This window comes from Sparus aurata, chromosome 3 (assembly GCF_900880675.1).
Source record: "Sparus aurata chromosome 3, fSpaAur1.1, whole genome shotgun sequence".
NCBI classification, from domain to species: domain Eukaryota; kingdom Metazoa; phylum Chordata; class Actinopteri; order Spariformes; family Sparidae; genus Sparus; species Sparus aurata.
The window spans coordinates 8042532-8059377 of NC_044189.1; the positions used below are offsets into that span (position 1 = coordinate 8042532).

A 16846-nucleotide genomic window follows, 5' to 3' on the forward strand; every position below is an offset into this window, starting at 1 on the left:
AACAGTCTCCATTCTTGAAAAAAAAAAAACTATAGTATCAGAAAATGTTTTCACAGATCAACAACAATTTACAGAATCTATTTCACATGTTTCTGTTGCTTCAGTCCAACAAATCTCTAAAGATGTTACCTTGTAGAAAAGAAACATCGCTTGAGATGCATTAAAATGCAGAACACCACTCGTTAGAGACAGAGCTGCTCACATTCATGGACGTTAAGGAAGGCTTCCAAATCTTAATTGAATAAATTCAATTGAATAATCTTTATCAAAAATATCTGAGAAAAAGGAAATGTAGGTACACACTTGACAGCTGTTCAAAGGTGTACAATAACATACTGTTTTGAAACAAGTCCCTATCTACTTCAGTTGTTCAGGAGAATGCTGCAGATACAATTCCATTCCTTTTTGTTTCACTCGTGAGCAAGGTGAGCTGAGCATTAAGTCAACTCAAAATCCTCATGGACAGCGCGTGCTATTTGTGTAGGTTATTACTTTCAATATGTAGATTGCAAATTGAAACATCAGTATTCAGTTTGCTTCACCATATTAAAAGGAAAAAGAAACAGAGATATCATCAGTCAGTGACTTCAGTTGTGGTTTCTGTTTAACACTGTATAATAACCAACATTAATAAATCTAGAGTTAATTATATGTTTTAGTTAGCTTAATAGGTAATTCACTGTTAACAAACAATGAAACCATTTATTTAACAATTGTCAAGGTTTATAGACAATAGTTACAACTTTATAATGGCCACTCAATTATGTTTATGGATGACTACACAGTATCTATTAATAACTTATTAGTTGCAACTTTACAATAAACAATTTGCTGACAGTGAAATAGCTTATTACCAAATATACCATTTATTATTGATAGTTATAATAAAATGTTACCATTTTTAATAGTCTTAATATTCTGACCTAATGAATTCCAATTTTACTAACAAGTTTTTATAATATCAATAACAGTAAAATGTTCAGCTTTAGTGATAAAATAAAGATAAAAAACATTACACTTACTATTTATAAATATGTGTATATTTAATCATTATTTAGTAATTATTTATGTATATCATAGAAACTTAGAGTGGCTTTCAGTCGCCACACGTGAAGCTACGGCACGGTGAAACCACACTATCGCGCCGACGTCATCAGCGCATCCAATCACATGTCTCCGTGCGTCTCTTCTGGCCAATCACAGACGCTGTTTTTTATGAGGCACCACATCGGTTAGAGTGTCGCTGTTCAGTGTTGTCATTTCTGAACATGTCCATCATGTGTAAAGCAGAGAGTTTTATATCTTGTCCTGATTATTGAGTTCCGTCACGATGAGTAACCCTTGCAGAGAAGTCATCACTCTTCAGCTGGGACATTATTCTAACTTTGTCGGGACTCACTGGTGGAATTTACAGGTGAGGAACTCTGTAAGCGGCTAACGCGAAGCTAGCTAGCGTTAGCTCTGCATGTGTTGTCAAACTTCAGAGAGTACTCTCTGTTCTGCTCTGTACCAGGGGGATGGCTAATGCTAGCAGCACCGTGAATGTGCATTTTATGGTCATTTTATGAGACTGCGGAGGACATGCGAGAAAATTCAACTTGCAAACAGGAGTTACAACTTAGCTAGTACCGCCAGCCACCGGGCTTTATGATGCTAAAGATGCTAACTTAGTAGTGTTAGGTTAGCTGTCTATTGAAAATCAGATTAACAGGTTTATTTTTATTTTTATAAGCTTCTTAAGTAGAAGACGCAGATTAATCACTTCACAGGATACCTATAAATAGATCTAGTATATGTAATTTAGCTACTGTTTAAATGATGGAGATGTTGATACTGGTTGTGTTAATATAACATACATTCAATCTCCTGTAAAGGCAGTTGTTGTGGTTTATTGTGTAATCCACATACAGTAGTGTGTCCAGCCCACATGGACGTATACGACACTACAGTTACAGTTGCAACACTTGTCAGAAATCAACATAACTTAGTTTATGTAAGATCATATAAGAGCTCTATTAACATCTGCCATACAAAAGCCTGGCACCCTTTCTGAAACCTCAAACCCTTCAGGCCTTGAATGTTTGGGCTAATTGTCTTTTTAGAAAGAAGTAGCAGAGATGCAGATGTTAACCAACTTGATAAGTCTACCCTGGAGCTTTGTACATGTCTGTTAATTGATTATAAACTGTACACTAGGACTGCAAATCATGATTATTTTCATAATCATCAATTATTTTAAATATCCTAAACAATAGTTAATAGTCCTAAACACAAAGTATTTTGATTTGTACAGGAATCAACAGAAAGACGAGTCTGGATCTCACTCTCAATTCGTCTCAGATGGAGCTGACTCTATTTTGGTATTTTTTCTTTGTCTGCAGGATGCGTCTCTGTCATACGACCCAGAGACGCCTCTGGGTGACGTCCAGAGTGATGTCGTGTTTCGTGAGGGACAGACTCTGGGCGGACACGTCACCCACACACCTCGCCTTATTGCCATGGATCTCAAAGGTAACTTCTCCAACACGTGTGTTTATCGATGTTGAGGCAGATGTTTTTGTTATTCATATTCTTTAAATGTATATACATTAGTTTCATTCAGTAACTTGGCAATGCACCTGCTCTATGCCTGACAGGAAGTCTTCGGACTCTGCGGCAGGAGGGAAGTCTGTATGACCCCGGCAAAGACACCTCTGCTGTCACATGGTAAACAAGAGTCTCTGGATCTGAATATTGCCTGTGTGTTTACATATTTTAGGACCCAACAGATTCTGTCCTTTTCATAGTTATAGTGTATCGGTGGCAGATTATCACAACCTTAGACATTTATTCTCTGAAACACTGCTGTTCACTTGACATCTTCTGTTACACATTTGTTTCTAGCAGTTAAAAAAATACTATTCAAGAAGAGCACTCCTAACTGTGCTCATGTAATGTGTTCGGACAGATCGTGGTGTCTTTTTTTTTTTTATGTAAAACTTTGCTCTGTCTGACAGGGAGGGAAACCTCATGATGCACGAGGAAAGTCCGCCTGCGAAGAACCCCTTTCTCGAAGATCTGGACAAGTTGGATGTGAGTGTTTGTGGTGGAGACGGAACAGAGCAGCCTCTTGAATCATAATATCATGATATTTTCTCGAGACACTGATGCAAGGTGTGACCTACAGCACGAAACGCAAAAGAGTTGTCGGCGAAATCTGTATACTCCTCTGTATATTTGTGTCTTTTATTAATTTCTTCTTACATCCTTTCAATGTTGGTGTTCTGTTCTGCCGTGTTAGTTCTGTCTTTGCAATTGGTGAGTGTCTTATTCGCACGGCTGTTTTTGTCACCAGAGAGGGGAGATCTTGGGCGACTCAGATTTTTACATCAGTTCCCAGCAGCCTCAGTGCTCGGGTAAGAAAAACGTGGACAAACCATCTGTAATCTCTGTGTGAGAGTTTTGCGTTCGTCGTATCTGTGACCCCCCTCTGAAAACGCCCCCACCAGCAGGTGCCGTGAGTGTGGACACTGTGAACAGCCAGCTGGATCGAATCCAGAAGGGCTACAGGCTGGAGGGCAGCGTGAGGGTGTGGTCCGACTTCCTCAGGATCCACCTGCACCCTCGCACCATCTCCGTCATCCACCAGTATAACCACGACGGGTAAGAAGGAGACTCCCTACACTTTGTGTTTTACTTCTGCCAATTCTTAGTGTTTATACGAAGTCATAGCAGGACAATGTCGGGCAAGGAAAAGAAAAGCATGTTTCTTCCACACAGACAGTTGAGTACCTGCTTTTGCCCAGTAGATGTCAGCATTGTCTCAGATTTCTCTCTGTGAGCTGAATTTTAAACGTTTGTTTTACTTGTGACTGCACCATAAATGGTAATGCCTAACCTTTTCTTTTTACACCTGGTAAGAAAAGGTGATGTGAGATCACTGCTTGAAAAGTTTAAAAGATGGATCTTCTTGTTTTACATTAAGGTGGGTTCAGTAAGCTTTAATATTTCACGTGTGGTTGTCCAGGGAGGCTCACCGTCTGGAGGCTTTTGGCCAGGGAGAGGCTCTCCTGCAGGGGTCGGTGTTAGAGGATCTGGAGGACAGACTACACTTCTTCGTGGAGGAGTGCGATTACCTTCAGGTCAGTCGTCGTTTTTGGATTGCTGGGTGAATACTTTGTACGTCTCTGCACAGCTCTTTCTTTTATTTAACAGGCATATATGCAAACATTAAATATATGTCGTTCCTTTCGTTATCGCTCCTCTTTCTGCCTCCTGTTTTCCCCTCAGGGTTTCCAGGTTTTGTGTGACCTGGCTGACGGCTTTGCAGGCCTGGGGTCGAAGGTCACCGAGATGCTGCAGGACTCTTACGGCGGGAGAGGCATCCTAACGTGGGGGTTGGCGCCTGTCAGCCACCCAAACTCAGTGAGTCGCAAACTTAACTCGTTATCTCTGTGGCCACTTTATCCATTGCTGTTGTGTAAAAGCTGATGTTTTTCAAATGGGGCTTCTGTACTGATGCCGTTGTTTCATTTCGACCAGACTCCAATGAAAGACATCTACCACCATTTAAACTGCACATTAGGGACCGTCCACTTGGCCAGTAACAGCTCTTTCTTCTGCCCGTTGACCCTGCGTGGAGGATTCGGCCGACGACCCTCCTCTTCCACAACCTTCCCCCACCTCACCTGCGATGTGAGCTTTGATTCTCTGATCATTACAGTATTAATATTGTTAAACTTTTGATATGTGTTTAGTTATATGAGGTGATCAGCTACTTTCATTGGATCAAATGTTTGTTTTCAAGACCTGTTCAGTGGCTCATTTTTGTGCCTTTTCGTTGACTTTGTTTTTATTCGATTAAAAACACAAATTAAAGAGACAGGATGATGATCAATGGAATTAATAAGACGGATCACACTGTTTCTCTGCCCCTGTATTCTAAGTCTTGAGTTTATACATGATTAAGGACTTTTTAAGACTTAAATAGATTCTGTTATTTGTGCGCACATGTTTTAATGTAAGTAAAATTGAAAACTGATGGACTGTCGCCGTCTCTCCTGTGTGTCAGCCCTCGCTGTGGTACCACTCCAGCTCCGTCCTGGCTCTGGCCCTCGACGCCCTCACTTTGCCTTACAGGCTGAGGAACAACAGCGTCCCCATGTGGCAGGTGGCGGACACACTGGCCGTGTCTGGCAGAAAGGTGACACACTGATACCGTTTCCTTCAGCCACGCACACTCTCTTTAACGAAGTCTCTGACGGCATGGTGACACATTGACTTTAAACATTCTAGGTGGTGGCTGCGTACGGCGCCCTCCCCTTTCCCATGATGCACGGCAGCTCCCTCCCAGACGCCCTGAGTGCCTGCGCAGATGCGTTGCCGTGGAAACCGCTATCGGCTTGCCCTGAAGCTGGCGACGGTCGGTGCTACGGCCAGTGGGCGACACTCAAAGGCTTTGAGGGCCAGAAACTAATCAGGTCAGCATAAATGGGTGAACCCTGCTTTTATACTTATTTTAAACATCAGATGTATCTAAAACAATAAGCACGTTTATTTTATAGAGACATAACTGTATTTATATATCATGAGCTCGTAAGCGGCGTTAGTACAACATCTATAATATTTTCAGTGATTTACACACATTTTTATTGAAAAATAAGTGTTAATGCAAATATAGTGTAGTAATGTAGTTATATTTGTGTGTGTATAAACTGATTATATGTCTTTTTACAAACTTGAATTGATCTATAGCGATGTTCTGAGTCATCATCACTGAGGATTTCAACATTTTTAAAGGCATGGGTGAAGTTTTTCGTTTCATTTTAGATACGCCATTAAGTACGATACGATTAAGTCACGGACGTAGCTGAGTTTGTGCTTAAAAAGCCAAATGTATTGCATGTAGATAACTACACTTTAAAGGGTACTAAACAAAGACAAAGGTGAATGTATAGAATAGTTTACAAAACTTAACAAGGAGTCTGGTGTGTTTTCAGTTCTTCAAAATAAGAAACAAAGATTAAAACAGGCACAACCACAAAAGGTTAAAAATATACGAGTTGAGTTGCAGCCCATGTGAAGCAGAACAAACCCCCTTCTTTAGGGTGTAACCGTCAGCACACAGTTTCCTCTTTTTGTAGACAGATAAGGAAATGATGATGACAAAGTCGGACCACTAGATGACTGTGCAGCATGTACAACTTTCCACTTACTGAATTTTAATGAATTTAAGTATTTCATAAAGTCGCGCATCAAGTCAAAAGTGACACTAATATAAAGTTTCAGTCCACATTTTAATGGATCATCAACTGAGAAACTGGGAGAAACTCCCAGAACCATGCAGGCATTAAACATTCATCTTCAGTGCGTTGCTGACACGTTTTCCTCTCCTCAGCTCTCTGGCTCCAGGGACTAAACCACCCACTCCTCTGCACAGCCTCCACAGCGGGGAAGACGTCCTGGCTGCCTACATCAGCTCTTTCTACCCTACATCTCCTCTGTGAGTCCCCACACCGTCACAAATCATACCACTTGTTTATCTCGAGGGTAAATAATACATTTTTACATATTCTCTCTCTCTCCCTCTTCGCTCCCTCAGTGCTCTACAGTTGGCGTCTACTCCCAGTAAGCTGACGCCACCTTTCCCTCAGATATTCAGCCGGTCCCTCGATGCTCAGGGCTTCCTGCAGAGCCAGCCTGCCCCGCCCGGCTGTAAGCACATTTCTAGTTTCGCCTAATCTTTTTGTCCACGTCTCTTTGTTGTAGCTTGAAGGGGACAGTTCAAAATACATAGTTATCCTCTTAACTGTAGTGCTATATAGGTTATTTTGCCTCAAGTTTTGAAGATACTGGCCGTAGAGAAGTCTGCCTTCTCTTGGACAACAGCAATGTCTTTCTAAAATACTGGTGCCAATCAGTTAAAATCAGAATTACGGGATCACAGTCAATTTGTTTTTTTTTCTAATGGGCATAAATAGCATGACAGGTTAGAGGTTCCCTTTCAAAACTACTCTCCTTCAACCTGTCTCCACAGCTCGGGTCCCTGTGGTCTCCTCTGTACCCGTCATGACGTCCCTCCAGTCGGGGCCCGCACTCGACCCGTGGCTCTCCGAGCTGCATCGGGCCGCCAGCACTTTCGACATCCGCCGCTTGGCCCCCAGCTTCCTCTCCCAGGGCCCTGAAATGGCCGACTACAAGGAGGCCCTCGAGCAGCTGCGCCTAATGGCCCGGTGTTACCGTGACGACAGCAGCGGGATGACGCGCTCCTCGTCAGAGGAAGATGATGATGACTGAATCTGGCGGTCTCAGGTCCACGGGCTGGATAGACTGATGGCTGCTGAGCTGGCATCTGCTTTGCTTACCAGCCTGCATGCACTCATACTGACACAGAGAGGAAGAGGAGCTGAGCCTCTGGTTGGTGACGGACCAGCACTGAGATACTGAAAACACAAAGAGGCAAACAGTTTCTGATAGAACTGCGCTGCAAGACGTGAGAATATTAAGGACATAGACCTCTGCAAGAGATCCGTGTGTAGTATTCATGAAGGTGAAGGATGTAGCATCATATGACTGTGGTTACGTTTCCTCGGATCACTGTTCATGTGTAATTAATGCGTTTTTTATACTGAGTGTACGATATAAAATGACTGTATTTACATAAAGAGATGTACGTGTCACACTGTTTTGGGCAGACGTTCCTCCGACCATACAATGCACTTCAAGTTCTCATATTACCAGAGCCCAAAACAACAACCAGCAGCTAGACTAATGTTTAAATTGTAATATTTTAGAAGCTGCCTCATCCTGAATCTCATTCTTTACACAAATACAGCCAGCTAACTGCTGCTAACCACAGCTGCTGTTGTCTAGTTAGCCTTGTAGCTACTGGTTCTGACTTGGAGCTGGGAGTTGTATTCTGAAAAAGGATGGGCTGGTGCTAGCTGGTTTGCATGCCGACGTCAGTAGATATCCCTGAAACTGGTGATAATTAATCAATTTTAGATTGTTTAAACTTAATAGTATGTGTTGCACCTTTTTAAAAGAAGATAAAGCCAGAGACCTGAAGTGCTTTGTGTTCTGAATTCATGGTTTGAAAAATTGTAATAAATTCTTGGCAGATGGTTTCAGTTTGAGACATTTAATCATGCTTCAAATTTGGTCGGAAAATGATTTTTAGGATGATTTTCAGGGACAAAGCCAACGTTACTGTGTATAAAACCATAAGAATTAGAATTAATAACATTAAGGCCAAAACAAAATGTGTGTTCTGCTTGTGGAATTTTGCCCCAAGCCCATTAGTTCATTCTGAAGTAGTAAAAGAAGTACTTTAATCTAATCTTTTATGAAAATAGGGATGGCTTTGGCTCTGAATGTATAGTGACATGTCCATTAATGATGGTGCTTCAATTCGGCTCAAATTACTGATGTCTTTTCCCTTGGGTGCTTTGAGGTGTTGGCAGACGTGGTAGTCCAGTTATACAAGTGATTTTTGTTGTTTCTAATGGTGGGCGCAAAACAACGCAAACAAATCACTGAGTTATAATTTATTTTGAAGTCTTTGTAAATGGTCATGTGCTCCGATCATTACATTAAATCCAACATCACTGACTTTACATCTACCAATAATAAAAAGAATCCAAAGACAAATGTAGATCACGCTTTTTTTTTCTTTTTTTAATTTGAAATAAAATGATACAAGGAATTTCACAAAAGGTGAGGCGATGTCAGAACATATTTCCACCTGGCAATTTGACAAAACAGTATGCTTCTACGTTTGATTAAAAAAAGGCTAAGACACTTACCATACCATCATTGAAACTTATAAAACTGAACCCTGTTATTTTACAAACACCTCCATACAAGACAGCGCTAATGAAAAAATAGGCAGAGTAAAAGTCAAATGAAATGGAGTAGCATGTGCATAAAGACATCGAGAAGAGTGCCACATATTCTACAGCTACTTATCAAAAAACAGGAGGCAGGGGTAGTGTTGTGGGGTTCGGGGAATGTAAATCGAGGGCCGAGGGAGATGGTGGGATTAGGGCTCATGACAAACAGTCCAAAATCTGAACTAGGAGCGGGAACGGGAGCGGGAACGAGACTGGGAGCGAGATTTGGAGCGGGACTCTGAGCGGGAGGCGGAGCGGGAGTGGGAGCGGGCTTTGGTGGGTGATGGGGAACGGGACTTGGATTTGGACTTTGATTTAGACCTGGCTCTGGATTTGGATTCATCAGGAGAGCGGGAACGAGAGCGGGAGCCCCTCTCAGGCTCGCCACCCTCGTCATCGCTCTTGGCCTGCTCGCGGCCCTTTGAGCCAGACTTCCTAGAACGATCTTTCATTCCTGATCTAGAGCGAGACCTGGAGTTGGAGCGAGACCTGGACCTGGACTCATCCTTCTTGCCCTTCTTCCCATCTTTCTTGATCTTTTTGCTCTTGGGGCTGCGACTCCTGCTGCGGTCCTTGTTCTTCGGAGCGCCGTTGCTGCGCTCTTCTTCCTCCTTCTTGCCCTTGCCCTTATTCTTCTTGCTACGAGAACGGCTGCGGGAGCGGGATGCCGCTCTGTGGACAAATCAAATTGAGAAACTTAGTATTGTTGATTCCGTGCCTTTTTTTTTTTTTTAAACAAACAAATGTCCACACACGACTTGATATTTTGCTCCATCCCAATTAAAATACTTAAACTCCCTGGGGTGTGACCCTGATTTACATTCACAGAATTTAGGGATCAATATTCTTATTCTTGCTTCAAACGTTGTTACAGCAGAACTGTTCTGCTTTCTGGTAGTTGTGACTAAAAGCCCTTTTGCACAGAGCAACTCAAAAAAGAAAAATTATGCAAAGAAAATTTGCTGACAAAACGTGTACTGTAATAAAATCTTTCAGAACACTAATTCATAACAGTTCTGCCAGTTATTTCTAATGAATGGTTTAACACCATAAAAGAAGGGTACAAAGGACAGGATGACCTGCAGGTAGTTTTAATATAAAAAAGGCGCGAGTCCTGCTTTAAAAGGGACATTCTGACATCAGACTTTATGGCAAGTAAACGAACTATGACCGAGAGACCAGCCCATATCCACCTTGAAAAGGTTACATTTCTTCGGCCTGCTAGGATTAAAATAGTCCACAGCTATCAAATACATGGAGACAGAGGCTGTGGTGAAACATCAGCTGTAAATATTAGGCTACAACTTGCGGTCCATTGCTATGGGCTACTTGCATACCAGTGCATGCACCTGTGTGGTAGCCTTGTAAATATCTATTTATGGAAATGTCATGTGCTCTCATCTTACAGCAAACTGGTTATGAAGTGTCAATATCTCAGTGTGGATTTTAAATAGACTTCTGCTGAGAGGCGTAAATATGGTTGGCCATTGTTGTTACTAACATGCAGAGGCTTTCTGAAAACTAGAATGCATATTTTTAGTCTCATGGTGCACATCTATAGCATCTTGTTCAGTTGAAGGAAACAAACTAATCCATAAATACAGCTTCTGCAAGTCAGTTTGCTCTTAACGTTTACTGACATCTCATTTCACTACAGAGACAACATGTATTTGGTTTAATATCCCCGCTTTAAGGGTTTCAACTACTCACCTGGAGTGGGAGCGGCTGCGACTGCTGCTTTCACTGCGGCTGCGGCTCTTACGAGACCTGCGGCTCCTGGAGCGAGACCTGATAGAAAGCAAAACAACAATTAGCAACAGTCACGCACAACTTTTTTTTTTTTAATCTGTGCATTGAAACACCATTCTGTGATGTGCAGATAAACCTCTGCGTTCATTCTTAATATATTCATAAACAACATGAATCAGGAAGTCATGTATAATAACAGTGGTGTGTCTCACCTGGAACGGCTGCGACTGCGAGAATAAGAGCGTCTGCGTTTGGCTCCAGGGCGGTCCTCGATGAGTCGGATCTTTCTACCATTCACCTCGGTTCCGTCAAGCTTCTCCAGAGCTCTCTTCATGTCAGAGTACAGCCTGAACTCAATCACCCCCTCATTCCTTCTGCCCTTGTGGGTGTCAGCGTAGGTCACCTCCCCTGCCTGCCTCATGTAGTCCTTTAGAGAAATGGAAACACATGTTGAAGACTGTTGTATATTAAAGACGAAAATGGCAACAAAAGCGAACAAAAGTTTATTCCTGTGAACTGGGGATGAACGTATGTATCTTGCAAAACTGGTTTGACAGTTCCAGTGTAGTGGATGTTAGTTTTAAGTTGTACATGAACCAGGCGGATAATAAATAACATGACACTAATTAGCCTTGACATTACTTCCTTAACACTTAAAAAAGCCTGGCGTGTTATGAAAGAACAACAACAAAATGCATACCTTCAAATCCTGCCAGCTGCAACGGCTGGAAAGATTCTCAACAATGAGTCGATAATCTGTCCTTATCGGAGGACCATATCTGTCTCTTCCCCAGCGCCCATATCCACCTTTTAAGGTAACAAGGAAAGGACAGGAAAAATGAGGAACAAGACAAAAAAACAGAGATGGTGTATTTTTACTAAACTCCAAGCTACACACTAAAAAAAAATAAGTCAATATTCAATTGGGAAAGGGAAACAAAGAAGGTGAAAAACAAAGGTGGAAAAAAAAAGGATTTACATAAATCAAAAAATAAAACCCTAATTATTCATGTCTACAAGCTCAGATCTGTATTTAAAATCCTAAACACAACTGTAGCTCATTAAATTTTGGTAAAATGTCAATAGGCCTATTTTAAAGAAAAAGGAAAAAAATCAAATTCAAAAACATAACTGATCGAGGAAGTACTTACGGTGAACTAAAGCAAGTTTCTATGCTACCCTATCTAAAAACATTATACTGTTACAAAACATGTTCTTTTTTTCAGGCACCTATAAGAGCTGAACCCACATCTGTTCCTAACCCCATGGCATCCTCACCACCCGGCCTGGGCCTAATGGGAAAAGCGGTCTTCATTCACAATGGCTCCCTTTTTTGGTCTGCCCAGGGGCCCAGAATGGTCAAACCACACTCTTGGAAAGGGGGGACACCATGGCCAGCAATAGGGGCAGGCAGTCAGCAAAGGACTCTTTCAATTAAAACATTGAGGTTCTTTGTTAAATCTTTACCTTTAAATTGACAATCATTTTATATGAAATAAAAAAACGAAATAAGACATCAATAGCTAACAAGATATTTAACAATCAAATACTTAGTTTACAGTATTCAAATTAAAACATTTATATCCTTTCCATTAGTAAGCCATTTCCCCATCACATGTAACTGCATTTTCAACCCATCTTATGGAAATCCAAGACACTTTTCAAAGTCATTGGTGGCTCTGGTGCACACAAATTTAATCACATTATGTGCTGAGAAGGAAATATCCTCCTGCGCCTACTGCTCGGTGTGTGAATAAACTGTTAAGTGCTGTAGCTCAACTGTCTGCTAGCTTATTTGCAAGACAATAAAAAACACAACTGGAGTACTCAATCCAGAAAGAGAGACATGCCCATATGTTAAACAGGCCATTGAAAAACAGGAGTGCTCATTGAGACCAGGACAACAACAAGACCTGATGAGACTAAGATGGGTGGTTGTGGATGGGTGTGTGTGAATCAAGGACAATCAAAACTAAATGAAAACAACTAGTTTCACTGAAAGGTGTGAAAGTTAGAAGGATGATGGACTCTGTTGGGATATCAAATGGAGATCAGTAGAACTGGCCAACACTGACCAAAGTAAAACATTACCCATTTTCTCCCTCATGAATTTTTAGCAATAACAAACCCTATTTGTAGTCTGGTTCAGAGACCTCTCTGTTGCTACCCAAATCCCCTTTCTCACAGAAATTTAGCGGATAATGATATTTGAAAGCTGGGTGAAATATACAAAGATGCCAATATTTCTAGGACAATTCAAACTAGATCAAAAAACAAACATTCAACATGTCAGACATTTTTTCCAAACCCTTTACAAATACAAACATCAGAGAGGTCAATGTTCCATCAACCCCTTTTTTATAGTCTGCAATATTATAAGAAAAACAATCACCAGGCTCAATGTGTCATCTAGAGCAGAAAATGTTCAGTGTCAAGAGTGTCACCCCTACAATTTCTATCATGAACACTAGGATATAAATTGAATGCACATCAGCCACCAAGGACAAGCTTAAAGTTTTTGCCCATTTGACATTAAGATCAACGGTTCCCTGTAATGAATGAAAACCCTCAATGACATCATTTATGTGACACTAACACAACACCGGTGCAGACTTACTTCTTCCTCCACCTCCACCTCCTCCTCCGCCACCACCACCACCTCCACCTCCTCCTCCATAACCTCCATCACGTCGGGGTCCCTTGGTGTGCTCCACAATGACCCTTTCCCCACACAACTCCTTGCCGTTCAAGTCATACACAGCATCGTCTGCGTCACGGGGGTCGTCAAATTCAACAAACCCATACCTTACGAGAAGAGAACAGGTTTTAATGCAGGGATCAGGTAAGGGGCTTGAATATGTTAATTATATACACATCAGTGAAGGTCAACGACAATAGTTTGCCAAGGGAAACTACTGAGCAGCGAGTACCGGTGTGAGCTGGGGTTTTGTTACAACCGTGTACCATTACTGCAATATAAGTCTATCCAATAAATGTTAAGAGTCCGATCGCATTACTTTCTGCTTTAGTGGCTACATTTATGCAACTACACTAGTCAAACTTAGAGATACTGTGAAATGTGTGCATCTGCAATGTTGTTGGTCGATGGATGGACAAAAAACATTCACAAAACACAAAAATTCAGATCTGTGACAGACAATAAAGTGTAAAAATAAAATATCCCTTTGTCCCTCAGCAATTTTTAGAGTTTCTCTTACTTTAAATTATTTTCTTGGATCGTTTTATTGATAATTACTTTCTAGGTAACATAGCACCATGTGGTTAGAAAACATGGTACATAGGGACCATGTTGCACAGCTATGAATGCAGGTGTGCCCGCAGCGTACCCTCATGTTACATTTCCTTAAAGGGGCTATCTTAAGCAGTGGACACCCATTTCAGTGCTACAGACAAGTCAATGGTATGTTTTAACAACTCAGACTGCAAGTTCTGGACTGGAGGTCGGAAAAAAACAAAAACAAAAAACACACGGATTGCGGTTGCAAATACATACATCTTAAATTGAGACATTTGCGACAAAAGATGAATCGGTGAAAATAATCATCAAATAAATTCTACGCGTTGTATAATAAATAATAAAATGAGATTCCGCGTTATGCAAGTACTGATTAACTCTTCGTATGAATGCAGAAGCCCAACGATATTTTGTTCAAACAGGAAGTAACACATGTAACATAAAGTCAATTGTGCAACAACGCGTGCACGTTCATTGTACAATGTAGGTCCCGTCTAGCTAATGCTACACACGAGCATGGACTTGAGCTTTTTAAGCTAGCTTACAGTTAGCCTGTGGTACAATCAGCCGCCTGTGACATTGCCACGTCCAACATGATCGCTAGCTAGTTCACCGTTGTCCGGATATCGTAAAAATCTCACTGAAGCTCACAATCAACCTTTGCTTTCGTACTAGATCACGAATGCTAACACACTAGCAAAACTAAGACATCGATTTAGCTCACATTCTCGACGGATTTTTTGGAAAAATATTAACCGCACTAGCTAGCTGAATTAGCATTAGCGGGCCGCGGTGGCTGCAGCCGACAAGGCCTTTGCGGCCTGTGCATACATTAACGTTAGCCTCGACGGAAATGGACACCGACAAACAGCTTCAACGTTACCCGTTTTTCAGGTCGACTTCGAGTATCTTCCCGTAGCCTTTGAAGAACCTCTCCACGTCCTTTTCCCTGGCTCTGTAGCTTAGCCTTCCAATGTACACCCTCGACATATTGTTAGCTTCAGTGCGCTAGCAATGTGCGGGATCCGTCGAGCGGCACCACACAGGAGAGAGGAGGCGCGAGGCTGCAGGGATACATACACGCGCTCCTTCGATACAATAGGTCGCTGCTGGATGGGGCGTGGCTTCTGGTGACATAGGTTCTGCTGGCCTGGGTTTAGTCTCTCAGGCAGCCCCATTGTATCCAGGCAAATTATCTGGGGTGGTACAAAGAGGCCAAAAGTCATATTTGATTCCAACTAAACATGTTATGTAAAAAAATATTTGATTAAAGTGAGAGTAACCCATAAACATACTTTTACTGGAGTAGGACTTGGGTAAAAGTCTTAGAATATAGCTGATAATAAATGTACTTTTTTGGATAACCATGCTGTATGAATGCTTATTGCATACATTGCAATACATTTTTCTGAAATGTTTGTTGTTGTTGTTTTTTTTTTTGCATAATGCAGTTTTGGAGAAGAAAGAACAAACTCAGAATGTTACCTAAAAAAACAAGTTGTTCTCAAAGGGAAATATGGTCCCAGAACACTGTTTGAAGCTATAAAGGTGGCAGGGTCCGCCATAAACAAACAAAGTAATGAAACTGTGTCAGGTACAGATACCTTTAAACTGTACTTAACTGCACAAGGATATGATTTATCTACCCATCAGTCTGGAGACTACCAATAGATTAATGTATTTGGAGTGACTAATTTCTATAATTGCTTGACTGTTTTTAGTCATTTAGGCAAAAACAATTCCAAGAGGAAACACCAAAACTTCCCTGGAGGTCCAAGTTCCCAGCATGCAAAAAGTAGCTACTATGAAGTTTGTATATGTTGTGAGTGTGAATCCAACAAGTGATCAATAACGGTGTGAAGGGAGAACATATTTTTGTAAGCTAACCCAGAAGTTAACATCACGCTGCTTCCCTCAACAACAAGCCCATGAGATTGGTCTTCAACAAGCTTGTCTTCACAGATAAACACCACTTCGTGATTTTGGAAGTGTACATTAAATCACTAGAAGTAAAAAGCTAGGCTATAAACAGACTACACTGCAGACGCATGACCTAAACTTCACCACCACTAAGCATCTCACTTAATAATTACTGTGCACATTTTCTGTAAATTGATAAATCTTCTAATTGTAAAGTTAGAGTTTGAATACTTTGTAACTAAAGTTGGCCTGTAATGACAGAATAGTGAGTAGATGAGTCTGTGTGCTTGCTGTGATGATGTTTAAGGCCCCCAACAATTCTGTAGTCTCATTTAACTTGTTGGCTACCATTGCTTTTAAGACACACTTTGTAATTCAAATATGTGCCATTCAATGTTTTATTTAATGTTGTAAAACAAAAAGTGTAAATATCTTAAGCGTGCAGTGACCGCAGACCTTATTCTAGACATAAAACCTGAAAACAAATTCAAAAAAGCCATTAACTTTAAGACAAGGGAACCGGATATGCAAAAATGATAACTGATTTCCAGGTTTAAGGACTGCAAACTACACCACTCAAATCCTACATATTGCACCTTTAATTAATGTTCTGCTGATTGACTCATTTATTCATTGACTAAGTTAACTGTTGAGGTCAACAGTCATATAAAACACTGCATAACAACAAATATTAATCTTAAAAAGCTGGAACAGTGTTTGGCATTTATGTCCCCATCAGAAACCGAGATCACTTTTTTTTTTTTATACCACGCTTTCTACTTCCTTTTCAAAACCTGGCACCTACAGTTCCCACAATGCAATTTAGCCACTGAGTGACATCACTGGAGGATATTTATCAGATTATGTGCAGTTTACTCGGGAGTAACAAAAACTTTATACTACTTTTTAACATTTCTTATATGGAGTAGTACATTATGGGAAAATCAATTGAAGAATCATTAAAAAACATGTGGAAAAACATGACAACAAACTCCTCTCATCTCACCGTACATTGTACATTATACATTGTCGTATTATAAAGCTACTTAAA

At 41.0% G+C, this 16846-nt stretch overlaps 2 protein-coding genes across 4 annotated transcripts; one reads left to right on the forward strand and one right to left on the reverse strand.

The window, feature by feature from the left end:
• Positions 1-1214: 1214 nt before the first annotated feature.
• msto1 (misato mitochondrial distribution and morphology regulator 1) lies at positions 1215-8103 on the forward strand. 2 transcript variants are annotated; one of them, XM_030411482.1, is made up of 14 exons: positions 1215-1414; positions 2382-2511; positions 2637-2706; positions 2997-3072; positions 3335-3395; positions 3489-3642; positions 4007-4121; positions 4270-4404; positions 4522-4674; positions 5051-5182; positions 5275-5459; positions 6377-6481; positions 6581-6693; positions 7016-8103. In XM_030411482.1, exons 1-14 carry the CDS (start codon positions 1331-1333, stop codon positions 7273-7275), a joined length of 1773 nt encoding a protein of 590 aa, XP_030267342.1. In that variant the 5' UTR covers positions 1215-1330; the 3' UTR covers positions 7276-8103. The 2 variants fall into 2 exon arrangements, with proteins under 2 accessions (XP_030267342.1, XP_030267343.1); XM_030411483.1 differs by having other exon boundaries at positions 3492-3642.
• Positions 8104-8634: 531 nt separating this feature from the next.
• On the reverse strand, positions 8635-14961 carry srsf4 (serine and arginine rich splicing factor 4). Of its 2 annotated transcripts, XM_030411490.1 has the most exons (6): positions 14759-14961; positions 13237-13424; positions 11320-11426; positions 10832-11046; positions 10581-10658; positions 8635-9542 (listed from the first exon to the last, which is right to left on the reverse strand). In XM_030411490.1, the coding sequence occupies exons 1-6, from the start codon at positions 14863-14865 to the stop codon at positions 9053-9055; spliced, it is 1185 nt and encodes a 394-aa protein (XP_030267350.1). In that variant the 5' UTR covers positions 14866-14961; the 3' UTR covers positions 8635-9052. The 2 variants fall into 2 exon arrangements, with proteins under 2 accessions (XP_030267350.1, XP_030267352.1); XM_030411492.1 differs by lacking the exons at positions 13237-13424; positions 14759-14961 and adding an exon at positions 11850-13210.
• Between the last annotated feature and the right edge of the window lie 1885 nt (positions 14962-16846).